The 25,656-nt window shown below is 38.3% G+C and overlaps 4 protein-coding genes across 9 annotated transcripts; 3 read left to right on the plus strand and 1 right to left on the minus strand.

Moving 5' to 3' along the window:
- Window positions 1-44: 44 nt before the first annotated feature.
- Window positions 45-10,429, plus strand: LOC103831647 (UDP-glucose:glycoprotein glucosyltransferase). 2 transcript variants are annotated; one of them, XM_033274304.1, is made up of 37 exons: window positions 45-288; window positions 372-719; window positions 808-961; window positions 1,047-1,218; window positions 1,357-1,436; window positions 1,610-1,706; window positions 1,787-1,899; window positions 1,998-2,113; window positions 2,423-2,480; window positions 2,785-2,937; window positions 3,050-3,148; window positions 3,247-3,411; window positions 3,576-3,644; window positions 3,733-3,821; window positions 3,941-4,103; window positions 4,315-4,452; window positions 4,557-4,662; window positions 4,756-4,850; window positions 4,948-5,060; window positions 5,165-5,375; window positions 5,497-5,565; window positions 5,688-5,833; window positions 6,261-6,362; window positions 6,455-6,602; window positions 6,855-6,911; window positions 7,003-7,133; window positions 7,278-7,366; window positions 7,442-7,794; window positions 7,880-7,966; window positions 8,103-8,167; window positions 8,478-8,580; window positions 8,711-8,869; window positions 8,961-9,101; window positions 9,175-9,218; window positions 9,295-9,409; window positions 9,699-9,851; window positions 9,975-10,429. In XM_033274304.1, exons 1-37 carry the CDS (start codon window positions 140-142, stop codon window positions 10,167-10,169), a joined length of 4,845 nt encoding a protein of 1,614 aa, XP_033130195.1. In that variant the 5' UTR covers window positions 45-139; the 3' UTR covers window positions 10,170-10,429. The 2 variants fall into 2 exon arrangements, with proteins under 2 accessions (XP_033130195.1, XP_009105788.1); XM_009107540.3 differs by having other exon boundaries at window positions 1,363-1,436.
- LOC103831645 (tRNA-dihydrouridine(20/20a) synthase) lies at window positions 10,412-12,908 on the minus strand. 3 transcript variants are annotated; one of them, XM_009107539.3, is made up of 12 exons: window positions 12,662-12,908; window positions 12,372-12,498; window positions 12,162-12,289; window positions 12,013-12,082; window positions 11,829-11,931; window positions 11,620-11,737; window positions 11,448-11,529; window positions 11,300-11,361; window positions 11,143-11,215; window positions 10,966-11,049; window positions 10,810-10,890; window positions 10,412-10,721 (listed from the first exon to the last, which is right to left on the minus strand). In XM_009107539.3, exons 1-12 carry the CDS (start codon window positions 12,709-12,711, stop codon window positions 10,554-10,556), a joined length of 1,146 nt encoding a protein of 381 aa, XP_009105787.1. In that variant the 5' UTR covers window positions 12,712-12,908; the 3' UTR covers window positions 10,412-10,553. The 3 variants fall into 3 exon arrangements, with proteins under 3 accessions (XP_009105787.1, XP_009105786.1, XP_033130235.1); XM_009107538.3 differs by having other exon boundaries at window positions 12,582-12,895; XM_033274344.1 differs by having other exon boundaries at window positions 12,372-12,581; window positions 12,662-12,824.
- A 4,156-nt stretch (window positions 12,909-17,064) lies between these two features.
- On the plus strand, window positions 17,065-20,999 carry LOC103831649 (uncharacterized protein At5g08430). Its single transcript, XM_009107542.3, has 9 exons — window positions 17,065-17,390; window positions 17,542-17,621; window positions 18,034-18,221; window positions 18,529-19,510; window positions 19,688-19,791; window positions 19,997-20,056; window positions 20,136-20,186; window positions 20,306-20,376; window positions 20,485-20,999. The coding sequence occupies exons 1-9, from the start codon at window positions 17,314-17,316 to the stop codon at window positions 20,672-20,674; spliced, it is 1,803 nt and encodes a 600-aa protein (XP_009105790.2). The 5' UTR covers window positions 17,065-17,313; the 3' UTR covers window positions 20,675-20,999.
- A 501-nt stretch (window positions 21,000-21,500) lies between these two features.
- LOC103831650 lies at window positions 21,501-25,565 on the plus strand. 3 transcript variants are annotated; one of them, XM_009107544.3, is made up of 11 exons: window positions 21,501-21,751; window positions 21,882-22,110; window positions 22,188-22,335; window positions 22,439-22,549; window positions 22,638-22,843; window positions 23,050-23,215; window positions 23,515-23,651; window positions 23,751-24,438; window positions 24,522-24,634; window positions 24,750-25,005; window positions 25,094-25,565. In XM_009107544.3, exons 1-11 carry the CDS (start codon window positions 21,571-21,573, stop codon window positions 25,367-25,369), a joined length of 2,511 nt encoding a protein of 836 aa, XP_009105792.1. In that variant the 5' UTR covers window positions 21,501-21,570; the 3' UTR covers window positions 25,370-25,565. The 3 variants fall into 3 exon arrangements, with proteins under 3 accessions (XP_009105792.1, XP_009105793.1, XP_009105794.1); XM_009107545.3 differs by having other exon boundaries at window positions 22,647-22,843; XM_009107546.3 differs by having other exon boundaries at window positions 22,680-22,843.
- Window positions 25,566-25,656: the final 91 nt, after the last annotated feature.

Consider the following 25,656-nt stretch of genomic DNA (forward strand, 5'->3'; position numbering starts at 1 on the left):
GGCGACTAATCAGATGCATCCACGTCATACTTAATGTCGTGGCTTTTGACCGTTTTTACGAAAATACCCCCTTTGAGTTCACTAATGAATACTTCTTCCCGGTAGGCTCGTTTTGGGTTTCTCTTCTCCGTCGTAAGAAATGGGGACCAATCTGAGATCCGTGATCTATGTATTTCTTCTCCTCTTCGTCGTCGTCTTCACCGTCAACGCTCAAAATCGGAGACCTAAGAACGTTCAGGTGGCAGTTAAAGCTAAGTGGCAGGGTACTCCTCTTCTCCTCGAGGCTGGGTAAATGCATCTCTTCATTTCGTTCGATCTCCATTGTTACTAAGTGGGATTCTCACTCGATGTTTTTTCTTTTCGTGTGGCAGAGAGTTGATTTCGAAAGAATCGAAGCAGCTTTTCTGGGAGTTCAACGAAGCTTGGCTTGATTCCGATGGTGACTCCGATTGTAAATCGGCTAGAGATTGTCTCCTCAAGATATCTACACAGGCCTCTACCTTATTGGCTAAGCCCGTGGCTTCTCTGTTTCAATTCTCACTTACTCTGAGATCCGCGTCGCCCCGGGTTGTGCTCTACCGTCAATTGGCGGATGAGTCTCTCTCTTCCTTCCCTCACGGAGATGATCCGTCAGCGAGTCACTGCTGTTGGGTTGATACTGGCTCTTCACTCTTTTACGATGTTGCGGATCTCCTCCCCTGGCTCGCTTCTACTGCTACGTATGCTCTGATGTTCTCTCTTCCTTTGGTTTAAGATCACGATTTGAGTTTTTTTTTTTTTGCTAAGCTGCATTTCGTTGAATGCCAGTGCTGGAGACGCTGCTCAAGGGCCTGAGCTCTTCGACTTTGATCACGTTCATTTTGATTCGAAAGCTGGAACTCCAGTTGCTGTTCTATACGGGGCTGTTGGGACTGGTTGCTTTAGGGAATTTCACCTCTCGCTTTCTCAAGCAGCTAAGGAGGTATCTCTTGTTTTCCAGATCTCGTTTCTGAGCGTCTCTCTGCTTTTATTGTGTGCATTCTGATGAAGTCTTGGTTTTTTTACAGGGGAAAGTTACATATGTTGTTAGACCAGTATTACCTTCTGGCTGTGAAAGCAAAACGAGGCCCTGTGGTGCTATTGGGGCAAGGGATAATGTTAGCTTAGCTGGTTATGGTGTGGAGCTTGCTTTGAAGAACATGGAGTACAAGGCAATGGATGATAGTGCTATAAAGAAAGGTTAGAGTTTAGCTCAATTTTTGTGTCATTTCGTCACCGGAACTTTGAAAGGAAAAGCTTATTTTTATCAGTTACTTGTTCAGTATCTTCTTTCTGTTACCGGTGAATTTGCCACCCTTTAAGTGTTATTGCTATGAGTTTCAGGTATCACTCTTGAAGATCCAAGGACTGAAGATCTTAGTCAAGATGTTAGGGGTTTTATATTCTCTAAAATCCTGGTATGTTTAATTTTCAACATTAGTAGAATAATACATCCAAACATTTTTTTAAATCTAGGCCGTTTGATTTTTTTGTTTGTTAATGGATAAGAGAGGAATGGAGGAAAATAGTTCGTAGCAGTATATCATTTTCTGTTGGGTAATCATTAGGGTCACCGATTCTTGTTTTGCAGGACAGGAAACCCGAGCTAAGATCAGAAGTCATGGCTTTTAGGGATTATCTCCTATCATCAACTGTATCAGATACGCTTGATGTTTGGGAGCTCAAAGGTAGCTATGCATCCTGCGTGTTTTGGCTTTGGTGAGAGTAGAAGTTAATAAATGTTTCATAATTTTCCTTCATTCTACAGATTTAGGACACCAAACAGCCCAGCGAATAGTCCATGCCTCTGATCCTTTGCAATCTATGCAAGAAATCAATCAAAACTTTCCAAGCGTTGTTTCTTCATTATCTCGCATGAAGGTATGTCATTGTTTATTGATGCTGTGATAGCCTTAATCTGTTGGTTGATTTGTTTCTTTTGGTTCTTCTGATTCTAACCGTCTGGTTCATTTGTGCAGCTCAATGAATCAATCAAAGATGAGATACTTTCAAACCAGAGAATGGTTCCCCCTGGCAAGGCTTTGTTGGCTCTGAATGGTGCCCTGTTAAACATTGAAGATATGGACCTATACATGTAATACCTTTTTGCACATGGTGATTTTGTCTTGATCAAGGCGCATATAGTGTAAATTAATGGTCCTTTTCTTGAAGTGAGAATGTTTTTATGGTTTGTAGAGCGGAAATTCTGTTATTTTTTCCCTAGCTCTGCCTAAGTCCACTTTAGCTATAGTATGGCCAAAGCTAGTTTCCCGTCTTTCAGTTTACTTACATTTCGACATCTGTTTTGCTGTATTGGTTTTCGTTTGCCTTTCCGTTTACTCTTTTTAAAAGCTAATATGTCTATAGTTCCTCTCCAATGATTGTCTGATCGTCTTGTCTGTAGGTTGATGGATTTGGCTCATCAGGAGTTGTCCCTGGCCAACCAGTTTTCAAAGCTTAAGGTACTCTTTACCGACCGTGTGCGCTTAAACATTTAGGCTAGTGCTGTATGAAACATCTTGTAAGAATGGTCTTAAATTTTTAGACTTTGGCCTTTTTTGCTTGTTTTGCTAGAGATCTCAGACATACACCCCACTTGTTGTTTGATGCGTGTACAACGCCGAAAAAATAATTAAAGTTTTGGTTTATATAACATGGGGGAAATATTGAAATGATACAATTTTGATGAAGATTTTCGTCTATTTAGGACACTGAGCTCTGATTACTCTTGTTCTGGATGTGCTAACATATATATGCAACTGTCAGATACCTGATGGAGCCATAAGGAAACTTTTACTAACTACCCCTCTCCCGGAGCCGGATTCATATCGGGTTGATTTCCGTTCTGAGCATGTTAATTATCTCAACAATCTGGAGGAGGATGATATGTACAAGCGCTGGCGGAGTAATCTTAACGAGGTAATTAGTACAGCTGGCATAATGGAGGATACTTATGATATTCTTTTGTGAGCAGTATGCAATTTAAAAATGATATCTCTAATTGTCTGTATTTCTCTCACGTTGTATTAAGATTTTGATGCCTGCCTTCCCTGGGCAACTACGTTACATCCGAAAGAACCTATTCCATGCAGTTTACGTCATTGATCCAGCCACTGTCTGCGGTCTTGAGGCAAGTCTCACATATGCCCTTTTCTGGCACTGCCGGCCCTTCTTCCATTCATGAGTACTGAGCGTTTGAACTGACTAACTAATGTTGGAATGTTACAGTCCATTGACACACTAAGATCTTTATACGAAAATCAAGTCCCTGTGAGATTTGGGGTGATATTATATTCCACTCAACTAATCAAGAATATCGAGGATAATGGTGGTCAAATCCAGTCTTATGATGCAGAGACAAATGCCCAAGTTAAAGAGGACATATCCACTATGGTATTCACCTCTCTTTGGAATAAGTTTACTGCTTTCAAGTTCCCAACGTTGAATTTTTGTTTTCCGCATTAATATGCTTGTTTGTATTATGTTATTTTTTATTGTTTTGCCGGAGGATGAAACTAAAAATGAATTTGTTTTCTAATGATAAACACTATTTGCAGATCATACGTCTTTTTCTGTACATCAAGGAGCACCATGGGATTCAAACAGCTTTTCAGTTTTTGGGAAATGTAATATACACTAACATTTACTCATAGCTAGAAGTGTCTTGAAGTATCCCAAACGATAGTTGCTGAACATCTTCGTGTTGGTTCACAGGTAAACAGATTAAGGACTGAATCTGCTGATTCTTCCGAAGAGGACATTGAGCAGCAGCATGTCGATGGAGCATTTGTTGAGACAATTTTGTAAGTACCCTGGATATTTAAAATCACTATTATATCGCAGATCTATGTTAATATCTTTTTTCAAGGGAAATATAGATTGTACCCATAGCACTCCTAACGTTGGATCTTTTCTATTTCAGACCAAAAGTTAAATCACCACCTCAAGAGATATTGCTGAAACTACAGCAAGAGCACACTTTGAAGGAGGCATCTGAAGCAAGCTCCATGTTTGTATTTAAGCTGGGTCTGGCGAAACTGAAGTGTTCATTTTTGATGAATGGCCTCGTCTTCGATTCTGTTGAGGTACTTTTGTGCATCTTTGTTAATATGTAAGGTTCTAATATCTTGGCAGTGCGTATTACAAATCTTCATGATGATTGTACATACAAACCGTTTCTACTTTGATTTGCATCAAATTTGACGTCTGCATACTAAAAGCTTTTGATTTTTTATCGCTATGATTTTTTTAAGACTACTGGAAATTGGTTCATGATGTTAGCTCTTGTCTCTCCAGGAAGAAACTCTTTTAAATGCAATGAATGATGAGCTTCCCAAGATACAAGAACAAGTTTATTACGGCCAGATAGAATCCCGTACTAATGTTTTGGACAAACTGCTTTCGGAAAGTGGTCTTAGCCGGTATAATCCACAGGTAGGGAGTTTTACTAACAGCATTTTTTGTTTTAATTTGTTTGTGTGCTTGTTCATTACTGATTCCAAGAAGAGTCTACCTTCTCATTATTGCATTGTTTGTAGATTATTGGCGGAGGAAAAAACAAACCCAGATATGTGTCACTGGCTTCATCTACCAAGAGTGGGGAATCTATGCTGGATGATGTTAACTACTTGCATTCTTCTGAATGTAAGTAACCGTACATTTACATAGTCAACAGCTTCTTGTCTATATCTTCTCACGCAACTAATTGGTATATATCTTCTTATCTGACAATTCCAGCTTCCGACGATGTGAAGTATGTGACTCATCTCCTTGCTGTTGATGTCACCACGAAGAAAGGAATGAAATTGTTACATGAGGGAGTCCGTTACCTGGTTAGTTGATATACCAATAGCTTCTTGTGACGTTCTTTACATCTCGACCCTCGGTTGGATCCACCCATGTTATTGATGTTCTTGCATTTTCATTCAGATTGGAGGTTCCAAAAGTGCTCGACTTGGAGTCTTATTTAGTAGCAGCCCGAATGTTGACCCATATAGCCTTCTCTTTATAAAGTTCTTTGAAATAACTGCATCATCATTTAGGTACGTCAGTTTTTGTTTTCATGTGATTGGTGATGTGTGCTTGCAGGTTGTCATTTCCTACCCTTAATCTCTGTTTGTTACGTTTGCTGTCTAATTGTTTGCAGTCATAAGGAAAAGGCCCTGCATTTCTTGGATAAACTATGCTCGTTTTACGAGCGTGAATATCTGTTTAAAACATCAGTGGAGTCAGGTAGCTCTCAGATGCCAATTGATAAAGTCCTTGAGCTTGCTGAGGAGTATGGGTTATCTTCTAAGGCGTACCGATCTCGTCTCGTAGAATCTTTGGATGAGGAATTACGTAAGCGTATGATGAAGGTATGCCGCTTTAGAAGATTTCCTATCATGCCTGAAAAAAACATGGATCCAAGAATCTTCAATTTTCCTCTGAAACAGCAATGATGTTAGCGATGGTTTTTTGCTCACTATTGTCATGTAGGTCGCCCAATTTTTGTCTTGGGAAGTTGGGCTTGAATCTGATGCAAATGCAATCATTTCAAATGGAAGGGTAAGTAAACCAATTTTTATCTTTCTCTGTTCAATATATATTTTACTATATACCTACTCTGAGTTATAGTTTCAGTTGTATAATTACGAACCTTCAGCATACTCAATTATATATTTTGGTAGGTGATTTTTCCTGTGGATGAGAGGACATTTATGGGTCATGATTTGCACCTTCTCGAGTCGATGGAGTTCAATCAGAGAGTAAAGCCTGTTCAAGAAATTATTGAAGGCATTGAATGGCAGGGTGTGGATCCTGATTTACTGACTAGGTATCGCAATTCATGCTTGAGCTGTTTCTCCTTCCCTTGCGCGCATAGTCTTTTCTAACAAACTAAAGCTTCAAAAAGTGTTTTTCTCCACCTTGTTCTTGGCGAGCAAAGCTTCTTTAGCTACACATTTCATGGGATATTGAAATTTTACTTGATAATAGGCCCGCCCTGTGCCTTTGAATTACATATAGATCATATCCTTTTTCTTCTCCATTTAGATGTGTGCTCTTGCTGCTTGTATTTTGATATTGGCTTTATCTCTCTCTAGGCTTATAATTATTCTCGTATCTTCTTCCTCAAGGACGGATGATATCATGTGTGTTTTGAAAATAGCTGATAGGATACAGCTCATCTAGGAATTGTCCCTTGTATGATTTTAAAAATGGCTGATAGAAGATTTTTTTCTTCTCTTTTTTCACACTTGCAGTAAATATTTTAGCGATGTTTTCATGCTTGTGTCATCTGCAATGGCAACACGGGACCGTAGTTCTGAAAGTGCACGTTTTGAGGTTTTGAGTTCGGAATACAGGTATGTATATTGGGTCAGTTGGTAGATGCTTTTCTTTTTTATTGTGTTGGGAATCGAAGACTGTACAACTAAGATGTCCATACGTTTTGTAGTGCGGTTCTGCTGGGAGATGAAAATGCAACTATACACATTGATGCTGTTATCGACCCTCTAAGCCCCACTGGTCAAAAATTAGCATCACTTCTTCAAGTTTTACAGAAACATGTTCAGACAAGCATGAGGATTGTTCTGAATCCCATGGTGAGTAAAACATATACTTATTGTTTTGAGCCATGTATATGTTCAAAGGGATTTTTTAGGTTTTATGTGGTTAGTATTGTTGCTCTTGTTTAGATCAATATTTATATGATTTACAGCTGCCTTACCGATGTGGTTAATTATGAAGATATTTTATGTATAATATTCTGTTTCAAGGGTCACTATTTCTTATTGGCAAAAAAACATACATATTGTTCATGTGTCTGACCTAGAGTTTTTATTTCTTCTTGGCAGAGTTCCCTTGTGGACATTCCTCTGAAGAATTACTACAGATATGTGTTACCCAATACGGTATATCAAGTGAAAAGATCTTTAAAGTACATGGCAATCCTGTTTTGTCCACATTCCCTGGCCAAATACTGATTCTGCTTATTTCTTTCAGGACGACTACAGCAGTACAAACTTTGATGTGGATGGGCCTAAGGCATTTTTTGCAAATATGCCATTGTCCAAGACACTTACCATGAATCTTGACGTTCCAGAGCCATGGCTTGTCGAACCAGTAATTGCCATGTATGGTATCTTCCCCTGAAAAATATGCTGTTCTTATTGGCTCGAAATGTTTCACTGCGTTTAAGGCATTTTTGCTTGTTTAGGTATCTTATATTTTGCTGATGCTAACTTTCTTTTCTCTCTTATGGATTTTTCCATGTCCAGTCACGATCTGGACAATATTTTGCTTGAGAACCTGGGAGATACCACTACGCTACAGGGGGTTTTCGAGGTTGAATCTCTTGTTCTCACAGGTTAGCTTTTCTAAACTTTTTCTTCTACGCTGGCAGGATATTGTTCATGTTTTTATTAACAAAATCCTTGCACAGGTCATTGCTCGGAAAAGGATCATGAAGCTCCTCGTGGTCTTCAGCTCATTTTGGGAACCAAAAATAGACCGCATTTGGTTGATACTCTTGTAATGGCTAATTTAGGTTACTGGCAGATGAAAGTATCCCCGGGGGTTTGGTATTTGCAACTTGCTCCGGGTAGAAGCTCTGAGTTATACGTTTTGAAAGGAGGTAATGATGGGAGTCAAGACCAATCCTCGTTGAAACGGATTACCATCGATGATCTGCGTGGAAAAGTTGTTCATTTAGAAGTAGTTAAGAAAAAGGGTAAGGAGCATGAAAAGCTTCTAGTTCCTACAGACGGTGATGATGGTGTGCAGCAAAACAACGAAGTAAGTACTTACTCCTACAGAAGTTTTAAGTATTAAAAACTATTGGTCTTTGAAAATACTTCTCCAATGATGCCTCTTGTTATAGCGGGGAAGCTGGAACTCAAATTTCTTAAAATGGGCGTCTGGGTTTGTTGGTGGTCGTCAACAATCGATGAAGGAAGTTGCCAAAAAAGTGAGTAGCTTCTGTAATATGACTAACTCATTTACATGTTGTAAGCTTATTGCATCTCACTTATGCATGATTTTTAACACGTGGATTACCTTTGCAACAGTTTTAATCTTGTTATTTCTATTTTTCGTCTTTTCAGGAGAACGAGAAGGGTGGGCGACATGGTAAAACGATAAATATATTCTCCATCGCTTCAGGCCATTTGTAAGTTCAAGTTTTTTTCTTAACTGTCTGAGCACATACATTGATATATAATCAACTGCGTTGAGCCATTATACTTGGAGGGGAAAGGAAAACGAATTCTCCACACCTATATATGTGCCAAGACATTTTAGATAATCTTAATTACTTAAGTGCATCACGCATATGAAAAAGAAATCATTTATGGTTTGTCTAGGTCTAGATATATCGTGTGCACTAAGAGTTTTAAGTATATCATGTGAAGAGAAAAGTTTAATATAGAAATATTTTGGAACCATTCCGTTTCTGATTCCTAGACACTGCCATTTGACAGATATGAGCGTTTCCTTAAGATCATGATTCTCAGTGTCCTGAAGAACACCAACCGTCCTGTAAAATTCTGGTTTATAAAGAATTATCTTTCTCCTCAATTTAAGGTTTGTTCATTTCTTCTTGGCATACACATAGCTTATGTCTATTTTTATTTTTACCTAGCCTTTAATGTGAATTTATCACTAGTTTTTGTAACTACTTCAAATTCATGATTGTCGTGATCTACTCTTGCAGGATGTGATTCCACATATGGCACAAGAATATAACTTTGAGTATGAGCTGATTACGTACAAGTGGCCTTCCTGGTTGCATAAACAGAAGGAAAAGCAACGAATTATTTGGGCCTACAAAATACTTTTCCTTGATGTTATTTTTCCTCTCTCACTGGAGAAGGTACGGCTGATCCCATGATGTTTTCATTTTTAACTTGCGATTTTTATGCTTGGAATGTGTCACTATAAGAAAGTCTACACGTATTCTGTAGGTTATATTTGTCGACGCAGATCAAATTATAAGGACAGACATGGGCGAACTGTACGATATGGATATAAAAGGAAGGCCTCTCGCGTATACTCCTTTCTGTGACAACAATAAGGAAATGGATGGCTATCGGTTTTGGAGACAGGTAACCACTAATCTGTTCTTTCTTGTAGTGGTAATTGGTTTTCCGTACTAACATTCTCATTTACTTGAAACAGGGTTTCTGGAGAGAACATTTACGTGGTAGGCCATACCATATCAGGTAGACCAACTATTTCACTTGAATCTTGATAAGTTACTGTTTTTCCCATTCTTGATGTGCGTTGTTCTACTTGTAGTGCTCTGTACGTTGTTGACTTGGTTAAATTCCGAGAGACGGCAGCAGGAGATAATCTAAGAGTATTCTATGAGACGCTTAGCAAGGATCCAAACAGTTTGTCCAATCTAGATCAGGCAAGTTGTTCAATATGGTTTCCACATTTGGTCAGGTTTTTTCCGTTTTTTGGAAGTCTTAGCATGTGGAACTTAGTCTAACCTAGTTTCTAAATGGCCACAGTCGTTATATGTGTGCCTTGAACCCAATAGGCAATAGTTGAGAAAAATGGACTTTTTTATCTTCTGAAGCTTATATCTGCTGCTAACTATGCTCTGAATCTTTATAACGTACTCTGCTGTTTTCGGGTCATCTTCTTGAGTTCTAGGTTCAAACTTTGATGATTGGCATTGCATTATCTTGTTTCAGGATCTTCCTAATTATGCTCAGCACACTGTTCCTATATTTTCACTTCCCCAAGAGTGGTTGTGGTGTGAATCATGGTGTGGCAACGCCACAAAATCCAAGGCCAGAACCATCGATCTATGCAATAATCCCATGACAAAGGAACCAAAGCTTCAGGTAAAATTATTGCTTGTCTAATTACACTAATAATCTAGATGCTTCCAAGTTTCCCGGTAACAGTTATTTTCCATATTTACAACAATGATAAAGCATTTGTTAAATCTGGTGATTCTTCTACAGGGTGCCAGAAGAATTGTAACTGAATGGCCCGATCTTGATCTCGAGGCCCGAAAGTTCACAGCAAAAATCTTGGGTGAAGATATTGAACTCAACGAGCCAGTAGCTGCTGCTGCTACAGACGAGCCTAATCCTCCTCCATCAAGCGACATCTCTGAAGATTCAGAACAAGACTTGGAATCTAAGGATGAACTTTAAATGCAGGTTCCTGTAGCTTTTAAAGAGAAGATAGCATCACGCGTTGTTATTTTCAATGGCTAGATAAGGTTTCTAGTAATTTTGTACCATTTTCCAAGACTTTTTCAGCAGAACTATAGTGTAGCTGGGAGAGTGAACAAACAAATATAGTTCGCAGTGTTCTGTTCAACATTATCTGAAGTAGATAAACCATATGCACGAGAATAATATCACTATCATATGATTATGTTTCACAAGTTGAATAATATCAAAAGTTGACACAGCTATTATGATTAGCAAGTACAGTATTGTATACTATATTCTGTTCGAAAACATACAGATAATACTTAAGCTGAGAGAGACAATAGCCTCAAAAAAACGTTACATTAGGCTCTTTGTTCCTAACTAAGCACATAACATGACTTGTTCTACAGCTTTGTAAGGAGGCGGCAATACATTGTGAACATCAGCAAACACATCATCTTCTCCACTCTCTGGACTTTCCGAAATAGGGGAATCCAAGACAGAGTCTGGGATCGCCTTCAAGCTTTCTTCCAGCAACGATCCAACCGTCTACAATACAGATCTCAACACTTACAGCACTTTACAAACTTTATAAGATGTTACTACGAAAAATATCATACTTGCACACACTCCTCACCTTGCATTCTTTGAAAGCAGCGTCCGCTTTTCGCTTCCACAAGCTATTTTCATTCTCTGAGTGGAAGATGTTTAGAAGAGGCTGCAATGAATTGGAACATTTTTTCAGTTCATACACAAGGCTCTTATTAGTTTTAACACACAACCTACTGCTTACCTTCACTAAATCCCTCACATTAGGCCTCCCGTTTCCCTGTGTTCCTAAGACAGAATCTGCGTATACTTGATATTGCTCTAGAACCTGCCCAACACTCAGAGACATCAGAATTTTGTTTCTTCAGCAAAGTGGCAGGTATGGCAGAGAAAGCAACTCAAAAACTGAATATTATGGAACCTGCCGGCGTGTAAGTCCACTACTTGGAACACCATAAACAGCAGTGTCAACAAGTCCTAGAGTTTGCCATGGGCTGTCAAGGATAGACAGCGGATCAAGAAGAAAAGAGAGGCTTTGATATAGAGCTCAGATCAACTAGGCTAAACTTTTCACATACTTGTTGTATGCAGCGCGGCCTACCATGACTCCGTAAGCTCCTTCCCTCAATGCAGCGTTTACCTTATAATCACAACATATTTCTCAGTCTTAACCCTACTAGAAGCCATCAGGGCATAAAGCTAGTTCCTCATATTCAAGATGGTCACCTTCGATATAGAAGTAATGCCTCCATTAATTGTGAATCTCAAGTCCGGGAAGTCACGCACAAGGGCATAGTAGTACTCATACCTAAACTACGCCCAAAAACAGGTGATTTTAAAGACAACAACTTTATTTCAGAACACGATAACCGTTAAGCAAATAATGGTAAAAACATACTTTAGAGGAGGGATTCTCCGGTTATCAGCAGGGCTTATCCCACCAAGCAGTGCCTTGCGTGAATGAACAATGAAATGCCTAGTTGGTGACAGAGTAGAAACCTTGTAAACAAAGTCACCTAAGTGTAAAAGGAAAAGGTGTATAAGACACAGCCCATACACGAACTCCAAAACAGAAGGCATTTGTAAATTGTAATAAAAGAAACTCACAGAGCTCATCATAGGAATCATGATCGTCTACACCAATTCGACATTTCACAGTAACAGGGACGTTGGTATTATCAGCAATGGCAGACATTGCCTCTCCAACAAGCTTACAAACAAAAACTACCAAGCGTGAGTGAGAGAGACCAAAATATATACATATCTTAAAAAATCATGAGGAGTAACGAACCTTGGGGTTGAGCATGAGGCTAACACCAAAGCATCCATGTCCAGCTACCTTAGGACTGGGGCATCCACAGCTATCTCATCAAAAAGAAAAACAAACCCAGTTTAAGTTTCTTGATTCCATACGCAAAACCGAGCTAAAAAGAAACTAACTTGAGATTAATCTCGTCGTATCCGTAAGGATGAGAAAGCTTAGCAGCTTTTGCAAGGCTTTCCACATTGCTCCCACCGAGTTGAAGAACAATAGGATGTTGTTGCGGAGAAAACGCCAAGAACCTGTCCTGATGCACACAAGAAGAGGACATGTCTAGCGAAGATAAAGGACATAACAACAGTCATTGAATGAGTGTAAGTAATAAATACCAAATTGGTCTGCTGGTGAACTAGTGTTTGAGCAGCAATCATCTCAGTGTAAAGCCAAGCGTGCTTTGTTATGATGCGAGCAAGCGTCCTGTAATGATTATCTGTCCACTCCATCATCGGTGCGACGCTGGAAGGAGGTAAAGAGAAGGCTTTTAGTGAGGACAAGAATCAAGAAAGTAGCTGGGAAGCTGAGACAGAGAGAGAGCAAACCTGAATAAAGGAGGAAGATAAGGAGATGACTCAGATGAGAAAGTGGTGGAGAATCTAGCAGAAGTGGGTTGTTTAAGTACCGGAGAATGAAAGCGGCGGAGAGAAGAGCACTTGAACATCTCGGAGACATTAGGTCGAACACTTGGTAGGCACCACATTTAGGCTCGTCGGAGGATAACGAAACGACTGTTGGCAACAGAAGAAAGAAATGCTCTCATCCTAGAGAAGTCGTAACAAACGACGTCGTTTCCAGAATTAAAATTAAATTGATTTGATTTCACCCAATTTGAACCGATAGCGAACCAAAAACCGAGATATGTATGGGAAAATTGTCAAACAAACCCCTGAATTTTTAAAACAAACCATATTTAACGGTTTCTCTTCTTTTTTTTCTTTTACTGAAAAATTTAATTGTCTTTACTTAGCTGTTTTCAGTGGAGATTCTTCACATGTCTGCCTTTAAACCGATTCAAATTAAAATCTATATAATTTGATCCATATTGATCCCAAAGCTATGCAACAGGATGTTGTTGGTGTAGTTGCTGCTCTTATGATGTGGTGGTGGGAACACAAGGAAAAGAAAACCTTGAACAAAAAGAAGTCAACAGTCTCACTGGAAATAAAGGCGCCAAATAACAATATTGGCCAGAGTCAGATCATAAAACGTCATGCTCCAGATAAAGCGAACCCAAAGATGATCATACTGGTCACACAAAGAATCTGATTACTTGATAAACCAAGGCTACATATACAGATCCAACAAAAGAATACCAAATCGTAACAAATCATGTTCTAAAGAAAGGGGACAAAAGGGACAAAGACGCCAAAGATGGTCAGACTTGTCACACAACAGAGTTAATTACTTCAAACAAGGATAAAAAATAGTATAGCCTTATGTTTAGAATTGTGATACACAAATATATGAGAAGAGAAATTCATTTTCAGTTTAGAGTCTACAATTCATATTGCTACTACATTTTAATAATGTAAACACAATGTTCTTCGATATAATATATATATATATATATCATTAAATCACACATATCATTTTTATATCTATTTCGAATAAATACTACAGAAAAAAAAAAGAAATGGTTGTTCATCTTCTTCCCTTAGGGTTCGTGGCCATGGATCATCAGACTCATGGTCTTAAGTCTTAGCTATCAATGGGGTTACGAAAGACGTATTATTCAACCCAGTACGAGAGTACAAGAAATATCCCACTTAACTCATCAGATCAAGAGACTATGGTTTACACTTGAAGCTGTCCTTTTGATTTCTACTTGTGTCATTTTGTTTTATTGTGTAAGAATTTACGGTAAAAAAATGTTAATAAATTCATCTTTATATTACTTGAATATAAAGATGAATTTAGGGGAATTGGGGCATATAGCCACGAAAAAAACGTTAATTAGAGGACTAGCACTTAACCCTAACGGATCGATATACGCCGTGATATATACATAATATTACTGTAAGACCCTCTTTAATTTACCGGCTCACCTGCTATGAAAAAAAATGAAAAATCATTTTCTTTTAATCCCTAAGTAAATCGTGTTTCTTCCCTTTCCACACAACCTCCATTCCCACTTTCTTCATCTACGGTTCTTCCCCCTCCATACGCTTTTCTCGCAAATCTCCTCCACCCGCTCGCCTCCGTCTCCGTCGTTCTCGCTTCAGATCGTCTCCGTCTTCTATTTTGCTTCTCGGTTCTCTCCATCTTCGCTAACGCGTTACGGTGTCGGCAGAGCCAAGTAAAACCACCGGTGTCTTCAACTTCATATCGCCGCGGGGTTCTCAATTCTCTGCCACGACCGTAAGTTCTTGCCTCCTTATGTTTCTTCTCTGTTTCTCTGTTTTGATTATTCTATCTCGTCAAAATTAGGGTTTTTACTAGTTCTATGTATCATCGTGAAGGAACCAATAACAGATCGTATGAAGCTGTTTATACTACTATTGCTTGGAATTATCCATTTCAAATGACATAGTATTCGGGAATCACTCAACCATTTTTTGTAGTATATTATATTATATCCTGTCATATCATAGTATGTATTGTCATTTTAGGTTTCCACTTCGAATGACATAGTAATCAGGAATCACTCACCCAGGATATTTAGTAAACTATAAGTATGCAATTGCTTGATTTGCTACCGGTGATTCTGTGTTGTTTGAGTAGTATGCGCATGTTCAAAAGAACTGGCCTTAACCATTATGTGTAGTTTTGGTGTGGTTTGATTAGTAAGTTTGTCATGTCCGTTTTGTTGTTCATTTAATTAACAAGTGGAATAGAATTCAGCTACACTAACAAGACAAATAGTATACATGTCAAACTATTCCATTTCATTTCTAATAGTAAAGCCCCTAATACTATTTCCATTCTTCTATCGGTTCACCATCCTCCTAGTCTTTCATATGTACTTGTTTTCATTAATTTTTGTTAAGTGTTTAACGTCATGTGTAGGTTTACCACTCTCCCATTAGATTTGTATCCAAGTGACGTATACAGTATATGGAATGGAAAATGTCCACCAGAATATACATGTCACTACAAGCTTTGTATATAAGTTTACTATAGATTTCGCTTCCCTGTGCTGGATTGGGGTTTATATTTTTCTATCTTGGGTTTAGTATTTGATGTCAAGTGTTCTATTATCATACCCCCTATCTTTCTATTTGATTTTGCTCATGAAGAGTCTACATACATATGTCCCCTATTATGTCAGGTGAGTTTTATTCAAAAAGGTTTGGGTTCCATTAACTAGGTTTTGGGGTTTACATTCCCCTAACTTGGCTTTAGTGTTTACTCTCAAGTATTGTTTTAACACTCCCTCGTAATGAAGCATCTAAATACATATGTCCCCTATTATGCCATGTGGGTTTAATTACAAAAAGGTTTTGGTTCCGTTTACTATGTCTTGGGGTTTATATTCCCCCAACTTGGGTTAAGTGATTACTCTCAAGCGTAGTTTTAACAGGCCCTCATTAAATTTGTTTCCACCTAACTTAGTATACTGTAAATGGAATGGAATGAATATAAAACTATATAACTATCAGAATAGGATTTGGGGTTTATATTTCCCCTAACTTGGGTTTAGTGATTACTTTGTCCCCTATTATGCCATGTGGGTTTAATTAGAAAAATGTATGGGTTCCGTTTACTTCGTCTTGGGGTTTATATTCCACTAACTTGGGTTTAGTGATTACTCTCAAGCCTAGTTTTAACAAGCTTTCATTAAACTTGTTTCCACCTCACATAGTATACTGTATGTGGAATGTAATGAATATAAAACTATATAACTATTTTGGATGGCAGAAGAAAGCTTTGATTGAAGCTAGAAACGAAATTTGGGAGAAAAACAAAATTATTGCACAATTGAAGAAGACAATTGCTGAGCTTAGTAGTGATTTGGTCAAGAAAGAAGAGATAGAAAAAGACATAATTAACCGCTTTCTTAAGATGTAATGATCTTATTGTAATGTTTAAGCGATATTATTGTAGTGCTTACGACATGTCTTGGTCGGAACTTCTTTGTAGTTCCTATAATATCGACTAGTTTTTAATTGAAGACATCATGTTTCCTTTGTCGTAGGGTGAAGGTGAATGCAAATTTCCTTTACCTTTGTATATAATCTAGCTCATTAGGAATGTAAATACAAGTCTCCCATCTCCATTATATTATTTAGATATATGTATATATGATATACTATACAGTTACTATATGATTAACATGGCTTATATAAGGTTGAATTGTAGTTCGGATCGAATATAAATGATTAAGTGATAGAAATGTACATAACATACACTATACTATATGGAATATAACTACCTTCAATTACAAATTTATTGCACTAACGACATCATCACAGACGAACTGTAACCCACAATTGCAAATTTTTTGCACTAACGACATCACCACCTTTCCCCAACCGCACACTTCACCGTCTTCGGTTGTGATTATTTTAGTAAATATAAACTGATCTATATCCGATAGAATGGAAAATATTATCATATGACATGGCGGTGACAAACTTTAAACTGTTGTTATACTATGTGTATTTTATTTGAAGTGGAACTATTTCTATATTTTGGCATCAGCATTACGATCCATGCATTCTCCGTTTATAACGTTCTTTCTTTTACACTTCTGTTTTTTTTATATTTTCATCTCTCTAAAATGTTTTCCTTCCTTTCATTTTTATTTCAGGCGTTGCCAAAATACTCTCATTGTTACTATGGTCAGTAAATCACCACGTCGTTTACTTTAGTTAAAGGAACTGGGAACCTGTTTTCTACAAGGGTATAACCGACTAGTAAGATGGTAAAAAGACAGTGAATACATTATGTCAACATCATGACTACTCTCTTAATTTTCATCTCAAATATGGCTATTGCTTCAATAAGCCCATGAATTTATTAGTTAACGAAACATATCAGTTCCAAAAAAAAAATATAACGAAACATATTCCTACATATTAGATCACATGAAAAATACGTTAAAATTTGCAAAAGGGTACTAGATTTTCCAATATTACCCTCTGTAATTGTGCGTTGCCCAGATTCATGACGAGAGGGTATAATAGAGAAAGTAACCGAAGATCGCGTTTAACGTTTGGTGATTGGTTATAAACCTTTTTGTTGAACCAAAAAATAAAAAGGTGACATCTTTGCTTCCCGGTGGTCACTAGGTTACACCAGGTAGCGACTCGAGAGTGAAACCGACGGCAAGAGATGGCGGAGGAGAAGGAGTGGGAAGACTGGTGCTTCATCTGCAAAGACGGTGGTAGCCTAATGCTCTGCGACTACAAGTCAGTCTCTCTATCTCTCTTTTACTCTCTGAGAAGATCTACTTAAAAATCAAAACTTTCTTTATAAATCAACCGTTCAGACCATTGTTGTCACATATAGTGTGAATGAATGCATATCTTACTCAACCTCACTGTGCTGTTGTCATTTCAGGGACTGTCCTAAAGCGTATCATGCCTCTTGCGTTGAAAATGATATCTCAGCTGGAGAGAGTGACGATTCTTATATCTGCGGTTAAGTGCTAATCTTTCTCTATTTATATATTAGTATAATCATTTTGTAATTAGCACGGTTCTTTGAGCTTCCGTCACATGCCTCCTTGATTAGTTTAATTTGTTTTATGTCGGGAAATGAGAGACATTGAAGGACAATATATAGTTTGAGATTCTTATTTAATCATTAAGCATAGAAAGTTTGTTTCTTTATGCTTGCAGAAAGACATTGCTAACTCAAAGTAACAACCTTTGGGTCATTTTTATGTCTCTTTAGCAAAACTAGTGTCTTACCTTATTAGGTTCTTGGGTCTGTTAAAGTTTCCGAACACAAATTTGATTCATTATTATAGATTAATACTGAGAAGGTTACAATTTGAAATACTTGGTTTATGGAGGGATTGGTGTTTAATATTAAAGTTTTTCATTTCAGAATGTCACAGTTGCTACTTGTGTGGGAAGAGACCGAAGCTACTCTGTCTCTGTTGCCCACAGTCTGTATGTGAAGGCTGTGTCACTCATGCTGAGTTCATTCACCTCAAAGAGGATAAAGGGTTATGCAACCAGTGCCAGGAGTATGTGGTTGTTCTAGAAGAGATCCGAAGATATGATGCTGCTGGGGTAAGGTTTCAATCCAATAATATATATATCAAACTTATTTCATTTTTACCCAAATTTGGAATTTTGGATACTATCACTCTTCTAATCTTGAAAATTTGATAGCCATCTGTTGCAGATAACTAAAATCTGTTTAGGAAATGATATCTGAATCCCTTTTATATTTGATGTCTTGATTGGAATGAAATATATATTGTCATATTCTCCTTAATTAAAAAAGTGAATACAAATATTTGATACCTAAAGCTTTTTTTTCCTGACATTTGAAATAATATTCTTCTCTGCTTAACGTTCCTTTACTGGTTTGCAGGATAAGCTCGACCTGACTGACACGGATACATTTGAGTGTCTGTTTCTTGAGTGTTGGGAGATAGCAAAAAAACAAGAAGATATAACTTTTGAGGATGTGCTTCGCGCCAAGAGTTCACAAAGGAAAGTTACCAAGTTAAAGCACAAAGATGACCGCAGATCTTCACTCAATGACGCATACACTTCAAAGTCACAGAAGCAAATCGTCAACCTGAAGCAGCAGAAAGTGGATCGTAGTAAGCATTCACTATCTGCTCACAGAGTTGATGATCCTGAAGATTCCAAAACGGTGTGCAAAAACAAGAAGACGGTGTTTACCAGATGGGGTTCGAAGCCACTCATTGATTTCCTAACATCACTAGGGGAAGACACCAGACGTGCGATTTCACAACGTAGCGTTGAGTCTCTTATCCACAAATACATTCTTCACGAGAACCTGCTTGATCCTAAAAAGAAGAAGAAAGTTCGTTGTGATGAGAAGCTGTATTCTATCTTCAGGAAGAGGTCTGTGAAGCAAAGAAAGATTAATAGACTTTTAGATGCTCACTTCAGAGAGAAGCTGGAACGTGGCTTCAGTGGAAAGAATGAAAGGGTTCTCATGCCGTGCAAGAAGAAACAGAAAATAGAAAGACCGCATGAGAAAACTTATGAGAAGGAAGTGAAACCTCAAATCTGGCCAACCAAGACTTGTGACAATGTAGTGAAACTTGAAAAGCGGTCAACCAAGACTTGTGAAAAGGAAGTGAAACCTGAGATGCAGCCAACGGAGACTTGTGAAAAGGAGGTGAAACCTGAAATGCGGCCAACTGGTTTCGCTGCGATCAGTGCAGATAATATAAAGCTTGTTTATCTGCGGAAGAGCTTAGTTCTAGAGTTAATGAAGAAGCATAAAGAGAGCGTTGGGGAGAAGGTAGTGGGAAGCTTTGTGAAAGTGAAGAATGACCCTAGGGACCGTATAGCGTTCCAGATCTTGCAGGTTACAGGTAACCAGGACTTGTGATTTCTATACCATGCTTTGCTGTTTCTTCTTTCTATCTATCCTTTTCATCTGTTACATGGCAGCCTTAGACATTGTAATATTGCCTCATTGTCACATTTAAGCTATGAATTTCTCATTCATGATCACTCCATCACAATCACTCTTTATGACTTTTCTGTAGGCGCTAAAACTGCTGATGGCCAAAGTCAGGGCCTGCTTCTTGATGTTGCTGGTATGGCAAGTAGTGTTAGCATTTCCAAGTTAGATGATTCCGACATAACCAAGGTGATTTATGTCTCAGCTTAATTCATATATCTCCATTTTATTTCCTTCAATTTTCTTTTCATCTCTTGTGTTTTGGAAAAAAGTTTTGCTGCATTTACTGAGAAGTACTGTGTATAATATTCGTCCAAGGTGACTGGTTACAAGTGGTTAAAACTTTCTTTGATTTTACTTCCTAAATGCCAAAAACCTCCACTTTCCTCTTCAGGAAGAGATTGAAAATTTGAAGCAAAAAGTGACAAGTGGCCTATTGAGACAGCCAACTGTTGTAAGTTTCTAACTGCAGTCTAGATCTCTGTGTATCTGAAATGATATTAGCTCCATTAAGGTGACGAATCTCTTTGTAGGTTGAGATGGAAAAGAAGGCTAAGGCTCTCCATGAAGATATAACAAAACATGTGAGTAATCTATCTCTGTAATCAAATATGTTAAATACTTCATGCTCATAAGATACGCACTAAGTGGTTTTGGTGCTGCTTTCACATTTCTTGTGTGAATACTTGAAAAACAAAAACAGTGGATTGCAAGGCAGCTTAGCATCCTGCAGAAACGCATCAACTGTGCTAATGAGAAAGGACGGAGAGAAGAATATCCTTTACTATCATATCTTCTAAAAACACATTTTAAATCGTCTTTCATATAATCCCTACATTGAACACCTTAACTATATATTCCCTTTGCGGGGGACTATTCTACATTAGACGAGTATTTAGAGCAGAGAGAACGTCTTCAAAAACCGTCAGAGCAGGAGAGATTATTAAGAGAAACTCCAAGGATCATTGAAGACCTCATCGAGATTAAACGGGAATCAGCTGCATCCTCAGAGAGCAGCAAACAAGGGAATATGAGTGGTATGTCTCAGGAGGCGGCGATAGAGATCGACTGAGTAACCAAGATTCTACAGCATCTTCAAGAGAAAGTAGATTGATGTTCTCGTGGATCTTTATATGTGTGTGTAGTTTGCGTTAGGAAACTAGTATGGAAGTTATCTCTTCCATTAGAACTTAGGAAACTCGGCTAATCTCTTAATTTTGGAACTGACAGAAACATGAATCTAGGGCCTGCTTTATGTTTGGGTACTTTTGCGTGATGGTCATCATGTAAGTGACATGACGTGTTTCATGTTCATGTAAGTTGTATATGGCCAGTGACATGATCTGATTTTAGAGAACTTGCAAGTCCAAACTATTCTTTCCTCTGCTTTGCCAATCCTTTACTGGCTCGTCCAAATCCAAGAGCCTGTGATTATTATTATCCTAAAGTTGATGTTATTTTGGTTTCTAGCTTCGATCGTTTGCGTGAGGAGTGAGGACTTTGTGTGTTGACCACAGATCGGTCGCTGTTATCTAGCTGTGTCATCTCCTCTCTTGTGTTTGTTGAGTAAGAAAATTTTAAAGCAAAGTGAGAATGAATAATACAAAGTTAACACGGAATGATATGTTATGTGGTAGAAACAGACCACATGGTATTATGTTATATCAAGATTACACAAACGGTGAGTTTGTATAATGCTAAACTAAATCTATTTAACTAATGGTTCTACTTGCATCATGTTGAAAATATACACTTATTCTAAAGATTTCGTGAAAATATACAACTAATGGTTTTATTTGCACAATGCTAAAAAATTTAATGTAATCATCTTTCTATCAAACATTAAAATAATAACCACATGATTCGGTAATAACAGACCACATGATTCGGTAATAAAAAAATGATATATTAGTGGGTGTTTTGCTACCGTACGCCTCCACTTCTTCAAGCTTTGTCGACTACAGAAAAATGGCGCAGAGAGTCGGAGGAGTAAAGAGAGTGAAGATTTCTTCTCCAACTCTAGATCTTCCCCTTGTCTTTCGTCGTGATGGATTGCGTTTCCACCGACGAAACTGTTCTTCTTCTTCTAATCGGAAACCAAGACTCCGGATTGTTTCCCAGAAGTGGAAACTGAACGACATCGACACAAGTACGATCCTTTTCATCTTCCTCTTCGAGTTCGAATTCATTTACGCCTTTGGGAACAAACCCGAAACGTTAATCGACAGTAGCTGTTAGAAAGTTTAAATCTTTTTTTGGTTTGTCTTTGTTTCCGACAGATGCGGTGCAAGAACAGTTTAGTAAGTGGGTGTCTAAATCCCAAAAGTATCTTAGCGAGGTAGCCACTCCGTTGATTAAAAAGCGCCAGAGTCTTAAGGTCGATCTTGAGGATGAAGATGATTTTGAAGACTTGGAGGAGCTTCTTACAGTTGAACAAACGGTTCAAAGCGATACACCCAGAGGATCTCTTTCCTTTGATGCTATCATCTCCATAGAGCAGTTTAGCAGGTGAAACCAATCATCATTACTTGTGGTTTTGCTGTCAATCTAAGTGTTTGTATTAAAGTATTTGTTTTTATATGCAGGATGAATGGGTTAACTGGGAAGAAGATGCAGGATATATTCGAGACACTTGTTCCTCCAGCTACGTCTACTAATGCCAGATACCTTGTGGAGTACTGCTGTTTCAGGTTTTTGTCGAGGGATAGCTCAGAGTTTCATCCCTGTCTCAAGGTATCTGAATGCTTTTTACACTGACACTCTGATAACCTCAACAAAGACGTTCTTTACATTTTTCATTGGTTTTTGAACCTTTGGAACATTGGTTTCTTCATAGGAACCTGCTTTCCAGAGGCTAATCTTCATTACAATGCTCGCGTGGGCGAATCCATACTGTAAAGAAAGAAATTATGCACGCAATGATGTCTCGAAAAGACCTTCCTTTCAGGTATTTGTTAGAACAATCTCCGATTCTATTAGGTTGGTAGTGGTGATGGTATTCTGCTCTTCTGGAAATTATGATTCACAATACTCAGGGGTTGCAGATCAGCACTGATGAATGGTTGTCGGTGTTGAAGGGACGCTTTGTTGAGGAAGAGGCATTTGTTCGTATTGCTCCAGCAATCTCAGGTGTGGCTGATAGGGCTACAGTACATAACCTTTTCGAGGCACTAGCTGGTGCCAGTGATCAAAAAGGCATTTCTTTGGAGGTTTGGCTAGCTTACATCCAGGAACTTGTCAAGTGAGTTTAACATTTTGGTTAGCTTTCCACTACTGTGAACTGTCTGCAATTTTATATAATGAACTGTAAACCTTTTCACTAACAAGCATCTTATGGAGCATTTGATTGATATCATTAGCCTTGTAAGCACTTAGTTTAAATGTATGTCATAACTATAGACCCATCATTGTTTTTCCGAGCTGAGTATCTTTCCATTGTCAGAACAGAATACACGAGGGACGGAAGTCATACCAGACCACAGAGTTTCCGCAGTTGTCATCAGAGAGACTTCTATGCATGGCCTCCAACAGGAAAGGGCCTGTTTTAAAATGGGAGAATAACGTCGCATGGCCTGGGAAACTGACTTTAACTGATAAAGCTCTCTATTTTCAGGTATTTATAGTTCTTTCTCTGTAAGTCAAGTCCCTCGTGAAGGAGCAATAGAACAATATTTTCCTTTAGCCCTGTGTCAAGCAACCAATACTGCATTATATAGGATTAAACTGGATATTGTATACCTTTTTCCTTTAGCTTTTCATATGCAACTTAAGCTGGAGGTCTTAGTCTCAGTACTGTGATTTTTAACTCTTTAGACCCTCTGAAAATATAATGTTATTTTGGTGTAGAATTGTCCAACTTCACACTGAACCGTTCTTTTGGTGTCCAAATGTATTAATTGTCTTCATTTTCAGCCAATTGACTTAAAGCGCAGCAAAGGGATCATAAGACTTGATCTCGTAGGGGATAAGTCATCCGTCGAGAAAGCAAAAGTGGGTCCTCTGGGGTTTTCCCTCTTTGATTCTGCAGTAACTGTTTCATCGGGCCCCGGGTGAGTTCATGTAACTGATGTGGTTTTGTTATGCCTATCTTAGTGTGTGTGGTCGTTTTACTTAAGAGACATGCTCACCCTGTAATATGTTCATTTTAGGGATCCCACTTGGGTTCTAGAGTTCGTTGATCTAGGAGGTGATCTGAGACGTGATGTTTGGCATTCGATTATCAGTGAAGTTATAGCTCTGCACACGTTTCTACGAGAATTTGGACCAGAAGAGAATGATAAATCACTGAATCAAGTTTTTGGTGCAAAGAAGGGTAAAGAAAAGGCAATTGCAAGTGCATCCAACTGTATTGCAAGACTCCAAGCTCTTCAATACATGCGGAATCTGCCAGATGATCCCATCAAACTAGCTCAGTTCTCTTTTCTTCGACAAGTCTCCTATGGTGACATTGTGTGTCAGACTTTAGCTGTAAACTTTTGGGGCGGGCCATTAGTGACCAAAGTTGCAAACACGGTCTACAACAGAGGTAACATGGCCAGGGCTTCAGGAGAGTCGTATGAAAGTTTTGATAACGCCTCTGATCTAGATGGAAGTGTCTACTTGAAAAAGTGGATGAGATCTCCTTCCTGGGGTTCAAACGCGTCTATTAACTTTTGGAAAAGTTCTTCTCTAAGACAAGGCCTGATTCTGAGCAAAAACCTCGCCGTGGCTGATCTCACGCTAGTAGAGAGAGCAGCAGAAACATGCAGACAAAAATATAAGGTTGTGGAGAAAACTCAAGCCACTATTAATGCTGCAACCATCAAAGGGATACCCAGTAACATTGATCTCTTCAAGGTAACGCTTATTGCAAAGATAAAATTTAGTAGAGACAGTTGTGATTCAGTCTTATCCTTTACTCTTTATTTTTTTACTCCCAGGAACTCATCTTGCCACTGACTATAACTGCCACAAAGTTTGAGAAACTCCGGCGTTGGGAGGAGCCTTATATGACGGTTTCTTTTCTAGCATTTGCATCAACAATAATTTTCAGGTTAGTTTACACTTACAGACTCGTGCAAAAAGATCATATTATCAACTGGTGGGCCTATAAGTTAGCTATCTTAGTAATGATCTGATACTACTGAGAATACTATTTTGTGCATCAGGAACCTTTTGCAGTACGTTCTTCCAGTGTCTTTAGTGTTTTTGGCAACTGGGATGCTTACGTTGAAGGGACTCAGAAGACAAGGGCGTCTTGGAAGATTGTTTGGAATGGTTACCATTCGAGATCAGCCATCTTCAAACACTATTCAAAAAATTATTGCTGTCAAAGATGCTATGCAAGATCTGGAGAGCTGTCTCCAGAACGTGAATGTTGTGCTTCTCAAACTACGGACAATTGTACTATCTGGCCATCCTCAGGTATGTAATGATAATTTGCCATCTATAGTTGTTGTGACAGGTAACTGTTATGTGCTGTTATTATAACCTGTTTATATAATCTTGTCAGGTAACGACGGAAGTAGCGCTGGTTTTGCTATCCATTGCAACGGTTCTAGTCATTGTCCCTTTCAAGTATGTTCTGGCTTGTGTTCTCTTCGATCAGTTTACTCGGGAGCTCGAGTTCCGGAAAGAAATGGTGATTAAATTCAAAGCTTTGTTAAGAGAACGTTGGGAAATGGTGCCAGCAGCTCCTGTTCTTGTTTTACCTTTTGCAAATGAAGAGTCTACTACACCTCCAACTCAAGGGAAGCAACCACCTCAGAAGACCAATACAGATAGGTGATTAATTAAAAGGTGACACATTTGTATAACGTAGTGACACTTGCATGCATTAGATAAAAATATCAAATGTAGTAAAAATGTTGGTAAATGTATATTATAAGTACAGAGACCTATAGATATGTTAGTTGATCTGTATGAATCTCATGAATTAGTTACCAGTTTTAGTTCTTCAACAGGTAAAAGACTTCTCACAGTTATTTCACCTTCATCCTTTAACAGATCATTGTCCGTTATAGTCTTGTCTCATTACTTTCTTGATCTTTATCTAAAAGAGGGTGAGAAAGTGCG

Source organism: Brassica rapa, chromosome A07, assembly GCF_000309985.2.
Source record: "Brassica rapa cultivar Chiifu-401-42 chromosome A07, CAAS_Brap_v3.01, whole genome shotgun sequence".
NCBI lineage: Eukaryota > Viridiplantae > Streptophyta > Magnoliopsida > Brassicales > Brassicaceae > Brassica > Brassica rapa.